This window comes from Antechinus flavipes, chromosome 3 (assembly GCF_016432865.1).
Source record: "Antechinus flavipes isolate AdamAnt ecotype Samford, QLD, Australia chromosome 3, AdamAnt_v2, whole genome shotgun sequence".
Classification (NCBI taxonomy): Eukaryota; Metazoa; Chordata; class Mammalia; order Dasyuromorphia; family Dasyuridae; genus Antechinus; species Antechinus flavipes.
In genome coordinates this window covers 426,205,863-426,230,139 of record NC_067400.1, presented here as the reverse complement: position 1 = coordinate 426,230,139, position 24,277 = coordinate 426,205,863, and the positions used below count along the sequence as shown (strand labels likewise).

The following is a 24,277-nucleotide window of genomic DNA, read 5'->3' as shown; positions in this document are numbered from 1 at the left end:
AACTCATTGAACTGGCATGTAAGACTCTCTCTGAAGTCTGGTTCCAATTTGCCTTTGCAGCTTAATTCTCATTATTCCTCTACATATAGTCTATATTCTACTAAGACAAAAGAATGTCTGGCATCTAACCTTGACATTTGTGCAGATCATCACTGTATCTAACATCCACTAGATCCTTGTTTCTCTCTATTTACATTCTTTGAAGATCAGTTCAAAACTCATTACCTCTATGAACCCTTTTCATATGATAACAAATAAAAATATTCTGTTCCTTCTCAATTGTATTTCCAGAACACTTTAAATATTTCATTTGTTTCCAGACATTTATCTGCATGTATGGTGCATCAGCAATGGTAGAATATAAAATTGAGAGTGGAGACTGTGCCATGTTCAGTCTTTGTATTTCTAGTGCTTGAACACAACAGGCATATAAATGAATATAAATAAATTGATAAATGAATGAATGATTAAGTAGGTGGTACCTGATTTGGAGAAGACATCCTCTTTTCTCGAGGTAGTCTATGTCCTTCAACACCAAGGTAGAAACTTTTCTTCTTGAAATTCTCATCTGATTCAGATTTAGATAATTTTTCATTATCTTTCTTTTCATCTCCATTGGACTGTTTTTTCTGATTCTTTTTTTTCCTTCGGTTACGCCTTTCTTTAGCACTCTTTGAGCTCAATTTGGATGTTTCAGAAGAACTTTCTGAAAGTCCCATAACTTTGCCTCCACTAATACTTGTATACTCATCTGCTGCTGCTACTATTGCCTGTGATATCAAGGGGAGATTAAGTAAACAGAAGCAACACTAAGAAATTTTCCAAAAATCAAAAATACTAATAATAGCTAGTTTTTATGGGTACTTTAAGAATTATGAAACACTTCACAAATTTTATTTTATCCTGGCAACAACCTTGAGATTTTTATAAATAAGGAAACTGGAGATAGGCAGGTTATAAGTGAATTGCTCAGAGTCTCACAGCCGGCACATGACTTAGGTGGGATTTGAACTCAGCTCTTCCTAACTCCTGTTCAAGGGCTCTGTTCACTATGCCATTTACCTGCTTGACATTTGTATTGGGCTTTTAAGGTCTATAAATTACAAAGTTTACCTCATTTGATCTGTAACCCCTTCCTCTAACATACTCATTTTACAAATAAGGAAACTGAGGCTTCAGAGGGATGAAGTGATTTTCCCAATGTCACACAGCTCATGAATATCAGAGGAAGAATTAGAATGCAGACCTTATTTCATGTTTAGAGTTCTTTACATTATACGCATGCCAGCTCCAACCTATAAGAATTTTATTCTATTTCACAGAATCATAGATACAGAAGTGGATAGGAGGATAGAGGCCAAGTCCTCTTATCACTTCATTTAACTTGCTCAAAGTCACAAAGTTACTAAAGTATCACTGACAAGATTTGAACTCAGGTTCTCTTACTACAGTCATTGATTTTTCTCTTGAACTATGTTTCCTCCTTTAGGTCTTCATTGCCATGAAATAAATGATCTTTTAATGGATAATCTCTGGCGTTTCAGTGGACCAGTCAGCCAATGAGATAGTAATTATCTGTACTTCCAAATTTAGCTAGGTTGTCTTCAAATATGCAGATATGTGTCTACACTAGATTCGTACATCAGCAACTCTCAAAGTAGGATGGGATTCACCAGAAGACAGACTCTATCAGCTGGAATCCAATGATCTTTTGATACTAAAATGAGATTTTAATGATAATCTGATTATAGCACAGGCTACAATCACATACACTTGTGATAGAAAATACCATCTATATCCAGAGAGAGAACCATGGAGATTACATACAGTTTGAAGCATTCTATTTTCACCTTTTTTAATTTGCTTTTTTTTCCTTGAATGGTTTTCTCTTTTGTTCTGATTTTTTCATGACACGATTAATATGTAAGTAAACCTGTTTAAATGATTATACATGAATAACCTATATACGATTGCTCATTTTCATGAGAAGAGAAAAGATAAGGAAGGAGGAGAAAAAAAAAATTAAAAGTCACAATCCTCTAAAAACGAGTGTTGAAAACTATCTTTACATATAACTGGAAAAATAAAATACTATTGAAATAAAAATAAGAATTAAGGACAACAACCACAGTGCTACACTGCAGTCTATTTCCAAGAGATTATACTAATATTATAATACAACTGAGGACAACAATTTGTTACTTGTATAATTGTATTGGATCAAATTTGTAGGAGATATAAAGTTTTTCTCTAGTTAATAATGATATATTCATTCAAACAAATTAATTTCAAATCATATTTCTAGTAAAATAATGAGACATAGACATCAAAAATAAAACATAGCATATAAAGTCTAAAATTAAATGATAACAAATTCATAACTGCACATCAAGGTATCTGTGATCCTTAAGAAAATCTCAGAATTTTTAACTAATTGCTATGAGCCTACAGAAAAATTCCCATTACATATAAGTGTTTGGGAATCTTAAGTCTCAACTCCTACAGGGCAGGAACTATTGGGACAATTAGTCAGATAATCAATAAATTAACCAATAAGCATTCACTAAGTAGTTAATTAACATTTTATTAAGTGCCCACTGCATGTTAGGTTCTGTGCTGCTTACTTGTTATTTAAAGAAAGAAAAAGGTAGTACCTGCCATTGAGAACCTTACAATCAATTGGTACACATATATGTACAAACAAATTATTTATAAAACACGTTAGAAATGACAGAGAAAAGAACCTAGAATTAAGGGGAACTGAAAAAAGCTGGCTTTTAGCTAAGACTTAAAAAGAAGCCCGGGAAGCCAGGAGGTAGAAGTGAATAGAAAAAGTATTTTATCACTGAGAGGACAGTAAATGCCTCAGATTGGGAGATAATGTTTCATTTTAAGGAATAAGAAGGAAACCAGTGTCACTTGTGATAGAGTAGTAGGAGCTGGTGTCAGTGAGTAAGGAAAAAAAAAAAAACTGTTAAAGGGGTTGGGTGGGATAGGGTATGAAGGATTTTGAATGCCAATAAGATTTTATATTTGACCTTGAAAGTGAGAGAACCACTGAATTTTATTGAATGGGGGAGGGAAGGAAAGAGACATAGACCTGCATTTTAAGATGACCACTTTAGCAACTCAATAGAGAATGAATATGACTTCTCTAATTAGGGTATCTAGAAACTAGTGAGAGACTATTTTTTCTCTAAAACATTCTGTTTCTTGAATTTGTCCTTTAATCACAGTAACAGTTACAATTCAATTTAGAAGGAAGCCGTTAAATAAATCTTGTTTGAGGGACCTGGTACAGGAGCTCTGGAAGTAACTTTTAGACTTTTATTTCTATGAAGCTTTTAAAATTAGGTCTATGATACCTCTGCTTCCTCTTGTTCTTTTTTAAGCCGCTCTAACATTTGCTGAAATTCCAATTCTTTTTGCCGAGCTTCTTCAATGGTTGCCTGGTTCTGTTCTTCATAGGCCATGGCAACTACAGCCAAGATCAGGTTTATCAAATAAAATGAGCCCAAGAAAATCACCACAACAAAAAATATCATGTAAGTCTTCCCAGCAGCACGTAAAGTCTGGAGGAGGAGGAAAAAAATGCTCTATTTAGAGTCAATTTATAATTCATATATAATGCACCTACTATATACTAGGCCTTAAAGAGAAAAATACAAAAATGTGACAGGCTCTGCTCTCAAGGAAATCATGCTCTATCATAACCTAACAGAAAAGTTTTGTTAGCAAAGTCATTTTTTAACCATAAGGTGATGGAAATCAATGGAAATGCAAGCAGTTTAATTTGTCTATATTACAAATTCATATTAGCTGTTTTTACAGAAATAAATAAAATATCTCAAAGAAAAACCACTAGCACAAAACAAAAATGTATATAGAACAAATATTTACTCATCTCTCATATGGATACTATTTTCAAGCATAATTTTAGATTTCTAGATTCTCATAATTACAGAAATGTGGGCAAAGTCAGGTATCAAATTTATAGCAGGCCTCCCAAATTCCTAAGTGTGAATGAGGAAGGAATCAGAATAACATGAATTTAATAACCATTTTATAAATGGATAGGTAACTTGGTAGATAGATATCAGATCTGAAGTCTGGAAGATTGTCAAATCCAGTCCCAAACATTTACCAGCTTTGTCATCCTGAACAAATAACATCCCTGTCTACCTCAGCTTCCTCATCTGTAAAATGAGCTGGAGAAGGAAATGGCAAACTATCTTTGCCAAAAAACAAACAAAACAAAGGGATCAAGAACAATCAGGCACAATTGAAAAACAAACACAAAATCTATTTTACAAAATGAATAAGGAATAACACAGATAATACACAATTGTGGTTTCCTAAATCAAAATGCAACAGCAGAAATAACTTTCTATTTGTTTGATAGGAAGATCTGAGTTCAAATACAGCATCTATTATATGCACAATGTTACCCCGATCCAGTCATTGAACCTTACCTAGTTATTTAACTTCTTAGAAACCAAGATAATCTTTAATACTATAGTTAAATAGAAGTTACCCAATGTTTATAGACAGAAGAAATTTCTTAGTAGGAGCTCCCTACACAGATAGTATCATAGGTACAGTAAAAACCAAAACAAATTTATATTATTCTTATTAAAACATTACTTCCTATACTCTACAAAGCTTGATTTATTAGAAATATGCAAACATGGATAATAGTAGTGAACAATTTATAAATTGTTCCATTAGGTAACTATTTTCTAAAATTCAATTAGGCAAATTTTGTAAATTTTAAGAACTCTTTTTGGTTAATAAAGTAAAATGAGATGTAGTAATTTACTGATTAATTATAATATACAAAATGGTATTCAATGGATAAAATTACCTAGTTTCCCACTCTAACTGATAAATTCAGTTGGGGCCATTAAAAGGAGAGCCTGAATGTATACTGAGTAGATGTGAGAAGCTAGATAGAATCTAACCTCTGCTCTGTCTTGGTGCTTACAGAATTGAATGTCCTAATATTTTAGATCTAGATTTTTCACATGAAGGAAGTGTGTCATTCACTGAATATTTGGCTACTTATTTGGATTTTATTAGAAAATTCTTTAGAACAATGTAATAATAATAATAATATTGTAAAAGTTTAGTTTTCTTTAACTGTGTATTATAATGGATTTTTCAATAACTTATCATGTTACCTTCTGTTCTTTCACTTTGTTATGTTATACCATCAAAAACAATTGGAATTCCCACTGATGGTGAAACTCAGAACTATAATTAGGATAAAATTAGCTTAAGTTTTCTGCTCACAATTAACTGATATTAGTTCTGATGCAACTGTATTGAATAAGGAATGGGAGTAGATGATTTCTGTTTTCTTTCCTATTTTACATAAAATCAACTTTCATTTTAAAAGTGCTCTTGGGAAAAAAACTATTACTAATACTGATACTAGTACTAATAATGACAGCATTCAGATAGCACTTTAAGGTTTGAAAATACATTACAAAAATTATCTCAGAGGTGGGTATTGGTATTATACCCATTTTACAAATGAAGAACCTAAGAAAGATAGGGATCCTAAACCTAATTAATAAGTATCTGAAACAGGAATTAAACTCAGGCAATCCTGCTGTACTCTAACCATTGACCTATCTATCTGCATAAATGACAGAGATATTTCATTTCTCAAATTCCATTCCTAAAATTGCATTACAGTAAGTTTCCAACTATATTATTCTCATGTAGAAGAAAATTAAGAATTTGAAGGATTTGAAAATCACAGAGGCCTAAAAAAGGAGAATCAGATTCTTTTTCCTAAGAACTAGGGCTTAGAACAATAAAGCTCTTTATTCATCTCATTAGTATTGAAAGTAAAAGCAGTATAATTTTAATGAGATATTATTAAGAATGTAAATTCTGCCTTAAAATTTTATAAAGAACCTTCTTTAGAAATTCATTCAAGGGAACTAATTCATCCCCCCTTTTATGAAATTCACAAGATACAAAATACAATGGTTGTTTCACTTCTTACCTGTTGGTAAAGATTTTCCCAGAAATCTTGAGTCATTAATCGAAATAAAGCCAAGAAGGCCCAACTAAAAGTGTCAAAACTTGTGTAGCCATAATCTGGATTGGCACAGGCTTTCACACACATATATCCTTCTGGACACTGGCTACATGTAAAAAAAGAAATATTAAATCTTAGGTTATCTTCAGAATGTGTTCAGGACACAGGTAATGAACACTTCATTAATAGGATACAGATGCAAATTCTCTATCCAAAGCTAGAAATCTGCTAATAAACAGGATTGTTGTTGTTGTTGTTGTTGTTGCTTTGCCTTTTTTTTTTTTTAATAGCGTTTTATTTACAAAATATATGTATGGGTAATTTTTCAGCATTGACAATTGCAAAACCTTTTGTTCCAATTTTTCCCCTCCTTCCCTTCACCCCTTGCTCCAGATGGCAGGTTGACCAATACATGTTAAATATGTTAAAATATGTGTTAAATACAATATATGTATACATGTCCACACAGTTATTTTGCTGTAATACATAGGATTTAAAAAACATATGCCTCCATCCAAAGCAGTTTCCTCACAGCAAAAGGCTCAGAGTGATTTAGATATGGGGATGATCTAAGAATGTTCAAGTAATCAATTTCTACTCAAAAAGGTTCTTGTCAAGCCTTTAAGCTATCTTGAAGGTTATGACAGCAGACCTCAGAATAAGCTGGATGGTCCTTATTACACAAAGCTGGAAAGGATTCAAATACTAGCTTAGATGTTTTAAAGTGCATTAAATTTTTATTAAACTGTCCTTAACTACCAAATGTTCAAATGCTGAGTCATCTGATAGCAAGGGTATTCAACAAATTGATTATGTGCCTTCTATATGTATAACATTGTACAATGTATAAAAGAATATGGAAAAAAGCATAATATTTGGTCTCTATTTGTAAATGGTATTAATCCAAAGTCATGCTTTCCATTTTTTTTTTTTAAGAGTAAGTACAGGTTTCTGGCAGTTGGGTTCAGAAGAAGCAATATTTTATTCAGAGGCAGGGAGTAGGAAGAGTAATTATAATTTTTCTAGACACCACTTCTTTTTCTTTCCAGGAGAGTATGACGCCACATCCCACTACCTTTCAGAGTATGCTCTGACAGCAGGATTCTGTTCTACTTTCTCAGCCCTCCAAGTAAAGGACAGAAAACCACAATATAGTAAGAGAGAGAATTTATATTTTATTTAAAGCAGTGCCTATAACTTTAATTTTCAAGCATATGATTTTCTTATTTCTTATGATTTTTATTAATGATTTTCTTATTTTTTATGATTTTTATTAATTAAAACTTTAGATGAACAAAATAAATGAGGACCAAACCAATGGTTCTGGTAATCAAGCTGATTTGTATTGTATGCCCATTTAAGCCCGTGTAGTAAAAATTCAATGTCACTTACCCTGCATCAGTGCCATTACCACAAAGAAGAGCATCCTTTTGTCCTTCCACATGATAGAAATAGCCTGTTCCAGAAAATATTAAAAAAGTACATTAGCTGAACATGTATACAAAGTTTACATATCATAAAACATAGAGGTTTGGGGGATAAGGTACAAATTCACACTACATATTTATATTGGCTATAACCAATGACACCACTTGACATAACTTCATAGTTAAGTTATAATTCAGAATTAATCAAACCATGAATATTCTACTATGAGAAAAAAAATATTTGCTAGCAACAAATCTATCCCTGAAATAAAGTTCCTTGATTAAATGAAAAAAAAAGATGAAAGTCAAAAAAATTAGAGTAATTAAAGTTGATCAGAACATTTCACAATAATCCCTAAACAATATAGTTATTAAGAATATAATTTATCATTGGTCTCATGAGGGTTTTAATGAAATATTTTTTCTAATTAACCACATTTCTTTTTAATGAAAAAAGGAAGAATTGGCTACAGCAATATGATCTATTAATAGTCAAAAAAATCAATCCCTTTTAAAGTCCATCAAATTTTTCTGGCCTTAATGATATTTAAGGGATAAAATAAATGAGGATTTGGTGTATCTCTTTAAAGCTCATAGTAACTAGAAGACCGTGACTTGAATGTTTATATAAATTTACTTCAAATTTTACAACTGTGTAGGTCCCTAAAATTAACTATTATTTTTGTGGAAATACATATGACAATGCTTTATACATGTAAACTCAAAATTAATTTAGTGAAAGTCAAGAATATGTTACAAGTTCCATACAAATATGCTTGCATAAAAATCTGCCAGACCCAAAGTATCTAAGAAATGATTGAAAACCTAGATTATCAAAGAAGCACATTCCTAATTAAGAAATATTGGTCAGTTTTGAACAAATCACTGTCAAAATTGTTCTATAAAGCTCCATTTTCTAGTTTGGATTCAGTTAGAAGATGATAATTAAAAATTCACCATTTGAACATTAGAAAGTCAAGAACCAACATGGGAGAAATTAGTGGATAGAAAATTAAGAAAGAAAAGTAAAACATAGAGAAAACTTTCTCAGAGGAAAAAACAGAACGAGAAATACAGAAGGAAAAAATGTGTTACATAGCAAGTTTTTATACAATACAGAACAATAATATGTCAATTGAAGATATGAAGAAAGTGTCAAGGAATTATATGTAGTAACTTTTCTCAAACATGAAACAAAATGCTTATTTTAAGCAACTGTATTGTAACAAGAATGTTTCCTTTCAAGTAATATACACACACACTCATATATATATATAATGTAAATTTAATTTCACAATTTCTTTGCCTTCTATGTACTGTTTGACAGTTATTTATGTTCCCTTTTATTTCTAGGGATCACAGTTCTACTAAAAATATGAAAATATTATTGTCAGGCTTCAAACTATTTGAGTATTCTTCACAATTAGTAATGCTAAAGGATTATATAGATTTATTATGGTACTGCAGAAATAACCTTAAAATAACAATATAAATCTCTAGTCACTCTCAGCATTAAATCAATGCTCCTCAAGTCCATGTTCAAATCTTGGCTCAGTAATTTATTCTGTTATCTTCAATAAATCACTTAAATCTCTTTAGGCCTCAGTTTTTCATTTGTAATATTCAGCACCATCCAGATATAAATCAATACTTAGGTAAACTGGGATCTTACCACATTGGTAACTAGAACACAGGTTAGCTAGGTGACACAATGGATAGAATTCAAGACTTGGAGTTAGGGAGATGCATCTTTGTGAGTTTAAATCTGGCCTCAGACACTTACTGTGTGACTTTGTTCAAATCATTTAGCCCTGTTTGCCTCAGTTTCCTCATCAATAAAATGTGAAGGAAATGGCAAACTATTTCATTCTTTCTGCAAGAAATACACCAAGAGGGGTCAAAGAGAGTTAGACATGACTGAAAATAACAGAACAACAACTAGAATACAAGATGAAATCCACATTCTATAGAATTTTTTTCTCTTTATCTAACTTAACCAGGTCATGGAAACATTAGCATCATTCCACAACTAGATAGTTTCTAATTTCCTCAAATATTTTCACTGAATGATCTAATTTTAGAAATTTAGTCATTTTTGTTGATGGTATTATTTTCCTTCTTGTTTACTTGTATTTTTGTTTTTGTTTTCATGAATATCATTTTCAAACTACTAGGTAAGAAGTAAAGCATGAATGCCATTAAAGGCAAATTGATCACTACTGGTAGGTGAATACATTTTGGAATATTGAGAAAGAAAAAGGAAAAAAAAACTAGTGTAATTTGATGAGTTTATAAATGAAGTAACACCTTGCTGAAGACTATTCAAAAGAAATGAGCTGCTCTTCTAATAGCACATAGCTTTTATAGGCTAGGAATTCAAAATTGTCTTCTTTTTGTGGAGTACAAAACTTATCTTTACCTGACAGGTTCTCAAATTAGAGACTACTTAATTCCAATCTCCTCATTTTACAGATGAGGAAATGAGACCTATAAAGGTCTCACATGTGAGAAAAAGAGTTCTTACTCTATTATTTTTCTTTTATTCCAATCACACTTCCCACATTTCAAATTGAAGTTTGCTTTAAAAAAAAAAAAACTATTCTTTGATATGCTTTTAAAAAAACTATTTTCTGATCTATTTTTGCCTTTTTTCTTAAACTTCCTTCCATCTCTTCACCTCCATATATGTGTTGAATTTAGTGTATTTCTACATTATGTTTTATGTTCAATCTTTTTTATTGTTTCAAAAGAAAATAAGGTTCAAGGTATGCTTTCTCTCTCATAATTCTTTCTCTATATTTGAATATTTTTTGTTTCTTGTGTTTCTGTTATGTAAAATAATGAGTTCTCTCCCTTTCTCCTTATTTTCTCCTCAGGATAGTTTCTTATTACTTTCTGCCTTCTACTAGGATCAAAGTACAAATAAATAATAGTCAGCTAGCTAGCTAACTAGCTAGATAAAAGAAATCTATCTCAGGCTCTCTCTCTAGCTTATTTAAACTTTTTTTTTTACAGGTAATGGGATTTTGAGAAGACTTTATATCTTCTCCCATTGGAATATTAATAATTTACACCTAAATAATTCATTCTAATTGATCAAATGTGTGTACCTTAACTCCTAAATTTTTATTCAAAAGTGTCTACTCAATTCTGGTCTTTTTATCTGGGATGCTCAGAAACCTATTTATTAAATATCCATATAGGGTTACATTCAGTTTTGTCTGAGAGACTATTCTTGGTTGTAAGCCTATATCTTTTGCTTTTGATGATATCATATTCTTCAAACTCCTGTCTTGTATATTGGCAGTTGCCGAGTCTTGTGGTCTCTTGATTGCAACATTAATACTTGATTGACGTTCTGGGGGAATTTTTTCTTGTCAGCATTCTGAGACCGCCCTTTGTTTATCCAAACTCCATTCTTAAAATATCAAATCACCTATCTGATGATGCAACCAAAATTCATAGATCATGGCTTTTGAGCTGTAAGGATCTTTGAAGGGTATCTAATGAAATCCTCTATGAAATGGAGTGGGGACTTGCGCAATATAAAACATCTAATAGTGAAGCAAAGGGAGAGAATGTTGGAAAAACAGAAAGGAAGGAAAGAGAAAAGGAGAAGGGAAGAAAAAAAGGAAACAACAAAAAAAAATTTACATAGTGTATACTATGTGCCAGACACCATGACAATGGTTTTTTTTTAAAACAACTATTATCTCATTTGATCCTCAAAATAACTCTCAAATACATTTTATTATTACTATTTTCATTTTATAAATGAGGAATCTGAAGGAAACAGGAATTAAATGAGTTGCCTAAGGTCACACTATTAGTTAAATGTCTGAGCCATATTTGAATTCAAATCTTCCTGATTCTTGGACCTGTGCTCTATTCACTGTGACACCAACTGCCTCTCTAATATTATAATAATTATGGAAACAATAATGAAAAGAAAAAGGAGGAAGGAAAAGGGGAACAAGAGGAGATGTTCCAAAGGTAGAATTTGAAATCACGCCCTCTTATTTCAGATTCAGTGTTCTTTCTATTGCCCCACACTGCCTTGCTGATTTACAACTGAACACACAAAACAAGGAAAACACACATGTATAAACACACACAAGTTAATTTAATGCATCTGAACAGTTGTGACTGTGCTAGACACTCAACATTTCCATATTTCCCATAAGACAGCATGCTTTGTCTTATTTCAATAATAGCAGAACTTCTTACTTTTGTAATTTTCTGCTTCACAAAGAACACTTATGTTTTCTAGAGTTATATTTTCATCTTCTAGAGGCCACCGTACACATTTATGCCTCAGGTTGCCCATGAACAGCTGCAGCCCAATGAGAGCAAATACACTGAGACAAAACAATGTCAGGATCATGACATCAGAAAGCTTCTTCACTGACTGGATCAGGGCACCCACAATAGTCTTCAGTCCTAAAAACAAACAGGTGTTAATGGTCGTAAAGCAAACTACCCAACAAGTTAACATTACAAACTCCCACAAGTTGTGGGACACATGCAGTATTCCCCTATCAGTGAAGTCATCTTGTTCACATGAGTAGTTGAGATAGGTGAATGTTTAGCCGAATATTTGTCTATGTGTTAACTGGGAGGGATTGATTACATATGGGATAATGTAGTTCCAAATACTGTTTTTTTCATGCTTCATCACAAAACCGAGGTAAAGAAAAACCATCACTCCTTCAATGCTTTTCAAACAAAATGACTCCCTTTAATTGTATATTAATGATTCTGACTTGGAACATAAATGAATAACACATACATGTTTGGTAAAGAAGCTGTTTGTAGAGAAAAAGCATCTTGATAAAACTATGCCATGCAATACCTCATGCTAATACTTTCCAATATTTTTTCCCTAATTCTACTAAGAACTAAAGTATGAAGACTATTTGAAATTTTCAATCCTGCGTGTGTATTAAAGGGGAGGATTTTTGAAGGAAAGAAAATTTCAAATGGAAATGCAAGCCAAAGGCTGCATACCTTTTCCAAACTCATGCAATAATTGATTAAACTCAAAGGCTGATTTTGACTCTAAAAGCTAATGCACTGAAAAGTATTTATTTTCATTAAAAATGTATAGCTATTTGATTCCTGGTTATTGGTATCATGAGTAGTGAGATCAAAATCAGCCTCGGTGTTTAACCTCACTCTCACCTGGAATGACTGAAATTGTTTTCAACGCTCGGAGAACTCTGAATGTTCTCAACGCTGAGACGTTGCCCAGATCCACAAACTCTGTCACATATCTGTATAGGGGAGTTCACACACAAACACAATGACAACACACTCATACACACACACAAACACAAACAACCCACAGTTGGAGATATGAAGGACCTAATGCTTCACACCCAACACTTCTTACCTGGGATTACAGAAATAGTTTTCAAAGCTCTCAAGACTCTGAAAGTTCGAAGAGCTGAAACATTGCCTAGGTTTACAAATTCTGTTAAAAACCTGTAGAATTAAACCAGAGTTATTCAGAATTTAGATACTTTATTTTACTTACCTATGCCTTTTATCAGGACCTCTTTATGCTTTTGAAATTCATTTTTTAAAAACTCAGTCATATTTTACATGCAGCAAAGTTGCTGTTTCTTTCATTATCACAGAGGAAAATAAACACGTAACTACTCATGCATTGGTTACCAAAGTTTACCAAAAGAGAAGTAATTACAAACATCAAAGAGCTAACAATATGATAATTTAATTTGCTTGAAAATGATTTTTATCTATAAAAGTGTACCAAATCATAGCTACAATAACTTCTTTTATAGCCCATTGTTGCATTGAATAGATAAGAGCTGAAAAAAGCTAATATTTGGTATTTTAATACTGGTGCATTTTAAGAAACACTAAATATGAATGATTAAAAAGAGAAAACAGTTACACATGAACAATCTAAATATGCTACCATTTAAAACAACAATAAAGTATATCTTAAAACTTTGTTTAATTGGAAATTAAAATAGAAAGAATATTAAAAAGGTATGTTTGTATGGATATATAGATTGTTCCAAAAGTTTTGTCAGTACAGTTTTAAGATATATGTGTACATACATATATGGATATGGATATGTAATATTTAGAGGAAATACCTTATGCATATATTTACTAATAGACATAGAGTGTTTCAAAGGCCTAGTTCAATGTTAAGTTATTAAAAATACATACAGACATTCATGTATTTATATATATGCAGCATACATGTGCACAAAAATGTTTATATCATTAACATGCATGCACCCAGATATGCACACATATGAAACACGAAACACGTGTGCATGCATACAATATGTAATACATTATAATGTGTTATTACATGTATATAGCATATAAAATGTTTTCATGTATAAGTATACAAATATGTGCAACAATTTTACATGTAGCATTAGTACTATACATACACATGTGCACATGCATGCTATATGTGTATGTATATGTGTATATAGGTGAATGAAAATATATGCATGGTTTAACAGTTTAAAATTGCATTGAGACTTTTGAAACACTTTCTGTATAGCTACATAATACAGACATTCCTGTTAAATATATCATTTGCATTTCCTAATGAAATGATATATTAAGATGTTTTCTTGTAATTCTATTATGTTTATATGTCTGTGTGTGCGTGCGTGTGTGTGTGTATTTGTGTAAGAATATGCTGGGGCCAGCTCAAACCAGTTTGCAAGAGTCAACTGTTAATTTTCACTATGAGCATTTACACTTTGGAAACTGGAAAAATGCTGAAAACCACTGATTTATTGTGATATTGTGAATTATCTAAATGTAAGAGGGTGATGGAAAGAACGCTAAAACCTAAAAGTATGTTTTGAACATATTTTCCCCCCTGAAGAAACATCAAACATTTATTTACAAGTTTGTAAATGCTGTGCAATTGGGCAATTCTTTTAATAAGATGGTGAGCCTCCAACATTGTCTCCCAATCAATCAATCAACCAATAAGCATTTACTAATTATGTGACAGATACTATATTAAGGACTAGGGATATAAAGACAAAATGAAACAGCAGCTGACCCCAAGTGGTTTACATTCTATCGAGGGATACCAACAATACAACTACAGGGGAACTGGTTGGTTAATTATTGCCCTTCATTCTTGAAAAGGATCAGAATGACATCGCTATGTTAGAATTGAATTCCAGTGTGTCCAACTATGGCTGATTGGACCAACATGAGCTCAGAATGCTCTGCCACAGGTCGGATACTTTGTGGTAGCTTCTCAAACTCTGTACATTCTGTGTTCTTCTGAGCTAATTTAATTGTGCTTTGTTCACAGAGAACAGCATCTTTGATGAGGGCACACCATGCTGGGCAGTCCTGTGTCAGTGTCTCCCATCTGAAACAATCAATTCTAAAGTTCTTGAGTGTCCTTGTATCGCTTTTTCTGACCTCCTTGTATGAGTTCCCAATAAAATAGTCTTTTTGGCAAGTATACATTTGGCATCTGAATAATGTGGCCAGCCCAACAGTATTGTGCTCTCTATGGTAAAGTTGGAATGCTTGGCTGTTTACTTTGAGGAAGGACCTCAGAATCTGGTACCTTACCCTGATAAGTGATCTTCAGAATCTTCCTAAGACAATTCAAATGGAAGCGATTCAGCTTCTATCAAGATTCAGCTACTGCAGTTTCAACTTGAAAGGGCTAAAACCAACACTAAAGAGAACAGAATTTTGGTGCATGATTTTTTGTTTTCAGATGATTGTGCACTTAACGCAGCCTCTGAAGCTGAGAAGCAATAAAGTATGGATTGATTCTCTACTGCTTGTGCTAACTTTAATTTAACAATCAACACCAGGGAAGCAAAGATACTACTCTGCCAGCACCACACCATCCATATGTGGAACCATTGATTACAGCAAATGGTCAAGTTTTGAATGCTGCAGATAAGTTCCCTTACCTTGGCAGTGTACTTTACACAAATAAACACATTGATAAAGTGCTTGACACATACATGTCCAAAGCTAGTTCAGTGTTGAGGAGGTTCCAAAGGATAATGTGGGGAAGGAAAGGTATTAGACTGACTGACCAAAGTCTGCAGAGTTATTGTCTGGAAAATCTGGGCAGTATACTAGCTCCATGCCAGGAAAAATGGTAATTGTTTTGAAGAGGATAGCACTAGTATCTTGGGGAAACTCAAATACATATACCATAAAACATATGTTTACACATATTTAACCATTGGTATTTGTGTGATACATATGCATACACAGAATGAGAATGAGAAAGACAAAGACAGAAATTGGGGTTAAATCTCATCCCAGTTGCTACTGATGCTCATTCATCTTCCCCCAAAATACCTTATCTCTATTTCTATATATGTATCCCCCTGGAGAACAAAAGCTCATTGTGCTTATAACTCCTCAACTGTTATATATTTTTTCTTTTTATTTCCAGTACCTCATACACAGAAGTGCTTCATAGATACTTACTGAATAACTGATTCAGTGAGATACCATGTTGGAGATGCCTTTCCTCTTAAAATATTGTCTTGTGAGTTTGTGTGTATTTATTGGTACCCAAAATATGTGCTTAATTAAATTTTCAGTGGATGGATTTTCCAATTTTGTATGTGAATTTGGGCAATGTATGAAATCAACCTATATGTTACTTTTTAGCTAGGAAAAATGGATTAAAATATAGTCTTACTTTTGTTTATAATCTGGTTCTGAGAATTAAATACAACTAATTTGAAGAATCTTTGGGTGATATATATGTAACTTCAAAATAAACATTGACAATACTTACGCAAAACAAATGACAATGAAGTCAAGCCAGTTCCAGGGATCACGGAGAAAAGTAAATGGCCCTATACAGAAGCCTCTTGCAAGAATTTTTACCAGCGATTCAAATGTATATATTCCCGTGAAAGTGTACCTGAAGGTAAGTACCCATTAGAATATTACAACCCCATAATATCTGTGATCAAAAGAGCTGGAAATGATGTGAGTCTATATAAGTAAGTCATTACTTTAGAGTAGTAACCTAATACCCAGGAAATTCTATAGGATCACTGTTTGTGATGTTCATCTTTTCTGTTAAAATGGACCACAGCTAGAGATGAGTAATTAATTTCTCAAAAATATGTAATTTCATTGGTGTGGCCATTCCCATCAACAATGGAGATTATAAATTTCTCTATAACTTAGTACATTGTTTTAGAAAGTTATAGGACAAAAAATATATATCATCCTATGGTCAAATTTATGATGAGCTTCTCTAAACTAACTATGTTGGTCTTTATTTCATAAGAGCACAGATTTATTCTATGAAATGCTCTCTGAATAGTTCAGTGATAGCCATACTAATCCCCATTTCTCTAAGGTAAAAAAAAAAAAAAGTAGGACAGCTATTAATAATGTAACATAAGGATTGTTAAACACCAAGGCAATGACTTTACTAAAGGAATAAAGACTATTCTAATTCAGAATAGACTAAGGAATATTCAGCATTTTAAATTTGCATTTTAGGGGGCAAACTTACTCAACATTCTTTGTCCAATCTGGAGGGTTGCTCATCGTCATAAATATACAATTTGTCAGGATAGTACACATGATGAGCATGCTGAATAAAGTAGGTCAGAATCAAGGAACATAGTATAACAGGACATGTTATATATAAGACATTAGATGCATTCAATTAAGGCAATCGTCTAAATAACTGATATTTAAAAACTGTGATAAGATTTTTTTTCCAAAAAATTTCCCTCTTTCCCCCATTTTATACAGTTGTGGATATACAATGCCAAATAATAGTACAATGTTTCTAAATGTTGGCAGTCTATATGTTGATGCATATATAACAAATATGGAATTCAATCAAGTTGAAAAACTATAACAAGTGATTCAAAGTAGAAAACATCATTTGAAGATTAAAAGAGAATTCTATTCATTCAATATAGGATGGTTTTTACTATCAAAAAACTTATTGGAAAAGGATATGAATGAACCAAAATCTTAATAGAAATTCTTCTAATCAGGCTGAAAGGTGATAAAATGTACAAGGCAGGAGTGGCACTGAATCGGAAAATTGTTTTCCCTTTATTCAATACTATGAATGTCTGTAGGAAAAAAATGAACATGGTGTGAAATTGAATATTACATTTTAAAATTAATTACATTGCCTTTATTTATTCATGACAAAAACTAATGCTTATGTAGATTAAGGAATATTGGATGAACACCAGCCATCACATTAACAATTGGCATTTGTATAGTGCTTTGATATTTGCAAAATAGTTTCTATTCATTATTGAACTTGATTAGCTAGTTTTATTACCTTGAATAATTCCCGCTTTCTCTCTAAGTTCCAGTTTCTATTTTTATAAAATGAAGAAATTGAATAAGATAATAATTAAGATTACCTATTTTCTGTATTTGGATTCCCTTGACTGATATTGAATGATCATTCCCTTATACTTCAAATCAATCATGAACACTGGTTAAAATGATTACATTTAAATTTATCATACAGCTTTCTTCTTTGCCAACTAGATTTTAGTTATAGACCTATATTAATGAATTAGAACAGAGGTGTATTTTTAAAGGAAAAAATGTGCTGCATTTCCATGAAAATTAGGGTTAAGATTAAAGAAAATCAAGATACAATGGCATATTGCTATTCTAGGGAAGAAAAATTTCTTCCTTATTTGAAAAAAAAAAAAACTAATCACATGTATTATCACTGAAAGCATAATAGATTAAATTAATTGTTAATGAAACAGTGAATGCATTACATATACTGTTACAGAATAGCTATAAGAAAAGCCAGTTAAGAATTTTCTTTATGACCAAAGTAATAGTAAAAATAATTTTTCTTCTTAATGATGATCCCCAGATGTTACATTTATATAACATCTCATAGACTCACAGAATTTTAGAGTTGGGATGGTTGAATTATCTAGTTCAGTCACATTATATTTTAGATGAAAAAATGAGATTATATTTCTTAACAAACCTTGTGAAGTTATCTTAAGAGAAAATTAAACAATACTATTTGGACACAAAGTATTTATTAAAAATACAATAAATGAAATATTCCTAATAAAAATATATTTATGTTTAAATTCTTGTCTATGAAAATATATTCCCAATATACAATCCCTGAAATAATTTAGAATGTCATAACAGTATATGTAATATTCTTCTCTAAAATGTAATATTCTCTGTTGAGGTTTCCTTGGGTCTTTGGGAGCAGCCTTCGTTTCAGTTCAGTAATCTCTCCAAATGCAGCCAAGTATTAAAGTCCAAATCCTTTATTATCTCTTTCCAAGTCTTGTCTCCTCTCCTGTGGTTTTCTTAAAAGCCTTCTGTAGTCTTGGTTCCAAGAGCTTCAGTTCTGGCTTCTGAATCTTCCCGGCTGAATCCTGGTTGAGGCTCCTAGTTTATATGCTCTCTTAAAGGTGTGAATATTGTGGACCTCTAATAAGTACTAAGTACATTTAGAGAACTGTTAAGTACCCTGCTAAACCAACCATTGTCTCTATCTATTCCACTGATTTAGCACCTTGTTTCAAGTTCTGGTCCATAACAAGTATAGATTTATAATTTTTAAAAATTTTGGGGTTTGGGGGGAGTGTGTTTCCTTCCTCTTTTTTTACTAGGCTTCTTTTGTTTCCAAGTTAGCGAGATTTATGGTTAGAATAGAATAGAATAGAAAGGTGGTTAGAATAGAATCACTGAGAATCAAATCACAAAGGGAAGTGCCTAATCCTAATTAGATGCCTAATCTGATTCCCTCATGTTAAAAGGGAGTCAGCCTGTTTTCAAGAACAGAATGAATACTTTACCTTACCAATAGTCTCACTTCAGGTGCTACTTCTGCCTTCAAGCCTTCCCTGATCCCACCACATGTAAGTACCATTTTTTTTATCAGACTGGTGCAGCTAGGTGGGACAGTGGATAGATTATGGCCTTGGAGTCAAGAAGACTCTTCTTTCTGAGTTCGAAGCTGGTTTTAGCCACTTAACTAGATATGTGGCCCTGGGCTCGTCACTTAACCCTGTTTGCCTCAGTTTCTCTTTTATAAAATGAGTTGGAAAGGAAGTGGCAAAACATTCCAGTATCTCTGCCAACAAAACCCATATGGAGTTACAAAATACCAGACATGACTGAAAAATAACTGAATAACCTTCATCAAATGCCCTAATATGTAAATATTTGTATATGTACTATAATCTCTGATAGAATGTAAGTTTCTTTCTTTTTCTTTTTTTTTATTCTTTAAATAACTTTTTATTTACAGAACCCATGCCAGGGTAATTTTTTACAGCATTATCCCTTGCACTCACTTCTGTTCCAATTTTTCCCCTCCCTCCCTCCACCCCCTCCCCCAGATGGCAAGCAGTCCTTTACATGTTGAATAGGTTACAGTATATCCTAGATACAATATTTGTGTGCAGAACTGAACAGTTTTCTTGTTGCACAGGGAGAATTGGATTCAGAAGGTATAATTAACCCGGGAAGAAAAACAAAAATGCAAGCAGTTTATATTCATTTCCCAGTGTTGTTTCTTTGGGTGTAGCTGCTTCTGTCCATCCTTGATCAATTGAAACTGAATTAGCTCTCTTTATTGAAGAGATCCATCTCTATCAGAACACATCCTCAAACAGTATCATTGTTAAGGTAGATAATGATCTCCTGGTTCTGCTCATTTCACTTAGCATCAGTTCATGTAAGTCTCTCCAAGCCCCTCAGTATTCATCCTGCTGGTCATTCCTTACAGAATACTATTCCATAACGTTCATATACCACAATTTACTCAACCATTCTCCAATTGATGGGCATCGATTCATTTTCCAGCTTCTAGCCACTACAAACAGGGCTGCCACAAACATTTTGGCACATACAGGTCCCTTTCCTTTCTTTAGTATCTCTTTGGAGTATAAGCCCAGTAGAAACACTGCTGGATCAAAGGGTATGCACAGTTTGATAACTTTTTGAGCATAGTTCCAAATTGCTCTCCAGAATGGCTGGATGTGTTCACAATTCCACCAACAATGTATCATTGTCCCTGTTTTCCCACATCCCCTCCAACATTCCACATTATCTTTCCCTGTCACTCTAGCCAATCTGACAGGTGTGTAGTGGTATCTCAGAGTTGTCTTAATTTGCATTTCTCTGATTAATAATGATTTGGAGCATATTTTCATATGTCTATAAATAGTTTCAATTTCTTCATCTGAAAATTGTCTATTCATATCCTTTGACCATTTATCAACTGGAGAATGGTTTGATTTCTTATAAATTAGAGTCAATTCTCTATATATTTTGGAAATGAGGCCTTTATCAGAACTTTTGACTGTAAAAATGTTTTCCCAGTTTATTGTTTCCCTTCTAATCTTGTCTGCATTTGTTTTGTTTGTACAAAAACTTTTCAATTTGATATAATCAAAATATTCTATTTTGTGGTCAATAGTGATCTCTATTTCTTCTTTGGTCATAAATTCCTCCCTCTTCCACAGGTCTGAGAGGTAAACTATCCTATGCTCTTCCAATTTATTTATAATCTCATTCTTTATGCCTAGGTCATGAACCCATTTTGACCTTATCTTGGTATATGGTGTTAAGTGTGGGTTAATGCCTAGTTTCTGTCATACTAATTAGAATGTAAGTTTCTTAAGGAAAAGATAAATATTTGATTTTTGTCTTTGTATGTCTGGCACTAAAACAGTGCTTTGTATGCAGCAATTGCTTGATAAATGTTTAGTAAACTGCTGATAAAGCAAAAAAAAAAATCCGTACATCCCTATCAGCAGAGTAATTTCATGCTAACCCACACAAAGTCTCTTCCCTCATACTCTTTTGAATTTATTTCTTGGGTCATGGCAATTGTAAAATGAGAATTATCTGAGGTAAGAAACAAAAAAAAACCCTCTGCTAACCCCATATTTAATTGAGATATCATTTGGAAGTCCTTATTCTATAGTACCACAATTCTCTAAAATCAAACATTGGTAACCAATATGGTTGCTCTACATTACTATTTCATTTGCATGAGCTAAAACTGGGACAACATGTCATTTTTATTACTGTTGTTGTTAACAATAGTAACAAATAGCAGAATGGATAGAGTGCCAGGCCTAAAGTCAGGAAGACTCTTCTTCCTGAATTCAAATCTGGTTTCAGACACTTATTAGCCATATGTCCTTGGGCACTGTTTGCCTATTTTCCTCATCTATAAAATGAGGTGGAAAAGAAAATGGCAAACTACTTTAATATCTTCATCAAGGAAACTCCAAAAAGAGTGACAAAAAGTTAGATATGACTAAAATGACTGAATATAAAATAATAATAATAATAATGTCACCTTCTTCTTCATCATCATCATCATTGTTGCCATCTTCGCCATTATATCATTATATTTTCTTGATAGATAAAGTTTATTGATCCAATTTTCTTTTCAATGTACTATATATATGGAATTGTCATTTGAAACCAGTAGATAATACTCCATATTCAAAAAGAAAAAAAGGTTTACCCTTCCTCTAATGTCTATATGGACTAATGAGATGGGTTAACATTTCATTTCAATGACCTTGAATGATTTGATCTTATTACAAAACAGCCATAATGGGAATGTTTGTATTTCTATTATTTAATGCATTATTTTATCAAGATTGAAATCATTACAATTGCCAAAAGGAAATAATAATATTCCAGATTTGCCCTGCTTATTCTAAAATGCTTTATAAATTTTATTTGCGCTTTTTTGAAAAAAAATGTTTTCAGATCTTCCCATGATGTGTGGATTTTCCTTTCTTAATAATGTACTAGACTTGTGCTTTCCTTTAAATTAAATCGTCATCTTACAAAATGTCATCTACTTTTTGCTCTCTCCCCAATATTGTGCTAATGTTTGTTTTACCATCAAACAACATACAAAGACTTTGGACCAGACTTTTACAGAGAGTAATTCGTTGATTTTTGTGCTTGGCTATTAGAAGCTGATATTTATCTCCTTCAAAATTTCCTTAAAAATCATTTTTAGATAAATAACAATCATATTTCCTCCAGCAGGTTATTTGGAAGCAGCAATGAATATGGTTGCAAAACATGTTATTCTAATTTGGAGGGAAAACTGAAAACTTATAAGTAATGTAAATTTTCATTACTCTTAATCAAAATGTTAATGATGCTTATTTTCTTTCTTTCATTTGGTAATAAGAATTTTTCTCTTTAAATAGACCAAAATTTTTGTGCATATTGGGAGTTCTGGTATGGAAAATCTTTTATTTGGGCTGCCTTTCAACTTTTCTGCAATTGGTATAGTCTTAGAAATTATAACATCATTTAACATACAAAGTGTAACAAATTAGAGTAGACACAAGACTATGTCTTATTTAAGCATGAAATATGCTTAAATTTAATCTATTACCACTTTTTAAATTCTTGGTATTAACAGTTTTTGTTTTATCTTGCATAATTTTTTTCCTCCTCAGTTTAAAATGCTTTCCTAAGGACTAGTCCATGGGATTTTGCATCATTAACAATAAAGCGAAAATTACTCTATGCTCTTTGCTCTAGAAAAGGTATGCACATGACACAATTTTTATAGCATATATTGAATCTATTTTTTAAAAGTGATGGGCTGAATTTGCAAACTTCTTTGAAAATATTTTATGCTATAGTCTTTATCATTAGCATCCTTATTCACATAATAGCTAATATTTGCCTACTTTAAAATTTCTATTTTTTTAAAGTGAGGGACTGAATTTGCAAACCTCATTGAAAATATTTTATACTATACTCTTTGTCTTTAGCATCCTTATTCACATAATAGTTAATATTTGTCTACTTTAAGGTTTGCAAAATATTTTAGAAATAATATCTTATTTGATGATCTCAACAAATTGATGAAGTAGACTCTTATTAATCCATTTATGGATAAGGAAACTGAGAGATAATTTATTCATTTACTCAGGATCACATACCTAGCAAGTATTTGAGTCTGGCTTTGTACAAGTGTCTTCCTGATTCTTATTCAAGTACTTGATATATCACACTATCTGGATGTCTCTACAAAACAACTATCTCAGATGTTCTTTTAGCTTTGATTTCTTTTTCCACAGCAGCTCTCCTATATGTTTCCTCTTCACTCACACAGACATTATCTTAATTCAGCTCTCATCACCTCTCGTTTAATAATATCCTAATTTATGTCCCTTTCTAAAATCTTTATGAATTCAAATTCATCTCCCAGCATAGCTTTCAAAGTGGTTTTCCTAAAATATATATATCTATGACTCCTTTTCCATAAGCTCCCTTACCTCCCCCTATTAGCTCTATGATCAAAGGCAAATACCTCTCTATTTGGCAGTTGAGCTCTTCATAGCCTTGCCATTGTCTGTATTTCCAGGATTTTTGATTCAAAGCTCTTCATCAAACACTTAATGATCAAACCATGTTGTTTATTTGGGGTTCCTCACAATTATGTTCTATCTCCTACTTTCATGGTTTTGTACTGTCTCTCATATCTGGAATACTCTTTTTCCTCACCTCCACCTTATAGAATTTCTAGCCTCATTTAACACACAATTCTAATGTGACTTTTTGCAAAAGGTCCATTTAACTCCCCCAAATTGCGGATTTCTCACTCTCTAAAATTTTGTTATTTCTATCCTGCATGTTATACATACCTATTTAGGTCATCTGGTCTATTCCATCATAATGTAAGCTTCTTGAAGGAAGGAACTGTTTCTGTTCTCCTGTATATCAATTCCCAAGTGCTAATCAGACTGCCTGACTTGCA

At 32.3% G+C, this 24,277-nt stretch overlaps 1 protein-coding gene and 1 long non-coding RNA gene across 2 annotated transcripts in view; one reads left to right on the top strand and one right to left on the bottom strand.

The window, feature by feature from the left end:
- The window catches only part of LOC127554591 (uncharacterized), a 157,774-nt gene extending 150,496 nt beyond the window's left edge, over positions 1–7,278 (top strand). The window contains exon 3 of the long non-coding RNA XR_007952015.1: positions 7,102–7,278. This is a non-coding gene — a long non-coding RNA (uncharacterized LOC127554591). The remainder of the gene's footprint in view (positions 1–7,101) is intronic.
- LOC127554589 (sodium channel protein type 9 subunit alpha) overlaps positions 1–24,277 on the bottom strand; it is a 193,673-nt gene that overhangs the window by 82,931 nt on the left and 86,465 nt on the right. Inside the window, exons 3-11 of the mRNA XM_051986236.1 lie at positions 17,470–17,588; positions 17,012–17,101; positions 16,277–16,405; positions 12,872–12,963; positions 11,707–11,919; positions 7,445–7,508; positions 6,017–6,158; positions 3,366–3,572; positions 483–770 (exon numbers count right to left, since the gene is read on the bottom strand). Of these exons, the coding sequence (XP_051842196.1) occupies positions 483–770; positions 3,366–3,572; positions 6,017–6,158; positions 7,445–7,508; positions 11,707–11,919; positions 12,872–12,963; positions 16,277–16,405; positions 17,012–17,101; positions 17,470–17,588 (1,344 nt within the window). The remainder of the gene's footprint in view (positions 1–482; positions 771–3,365; positions 3,573–6,016; positions 6,159–7,444; positions 7,509–11,706; positions 11,920–12,871; positions 12,964–16,276; positions 16,406–17,011; positions 17,102–17,469; positions 17,589–24,277) is intronic.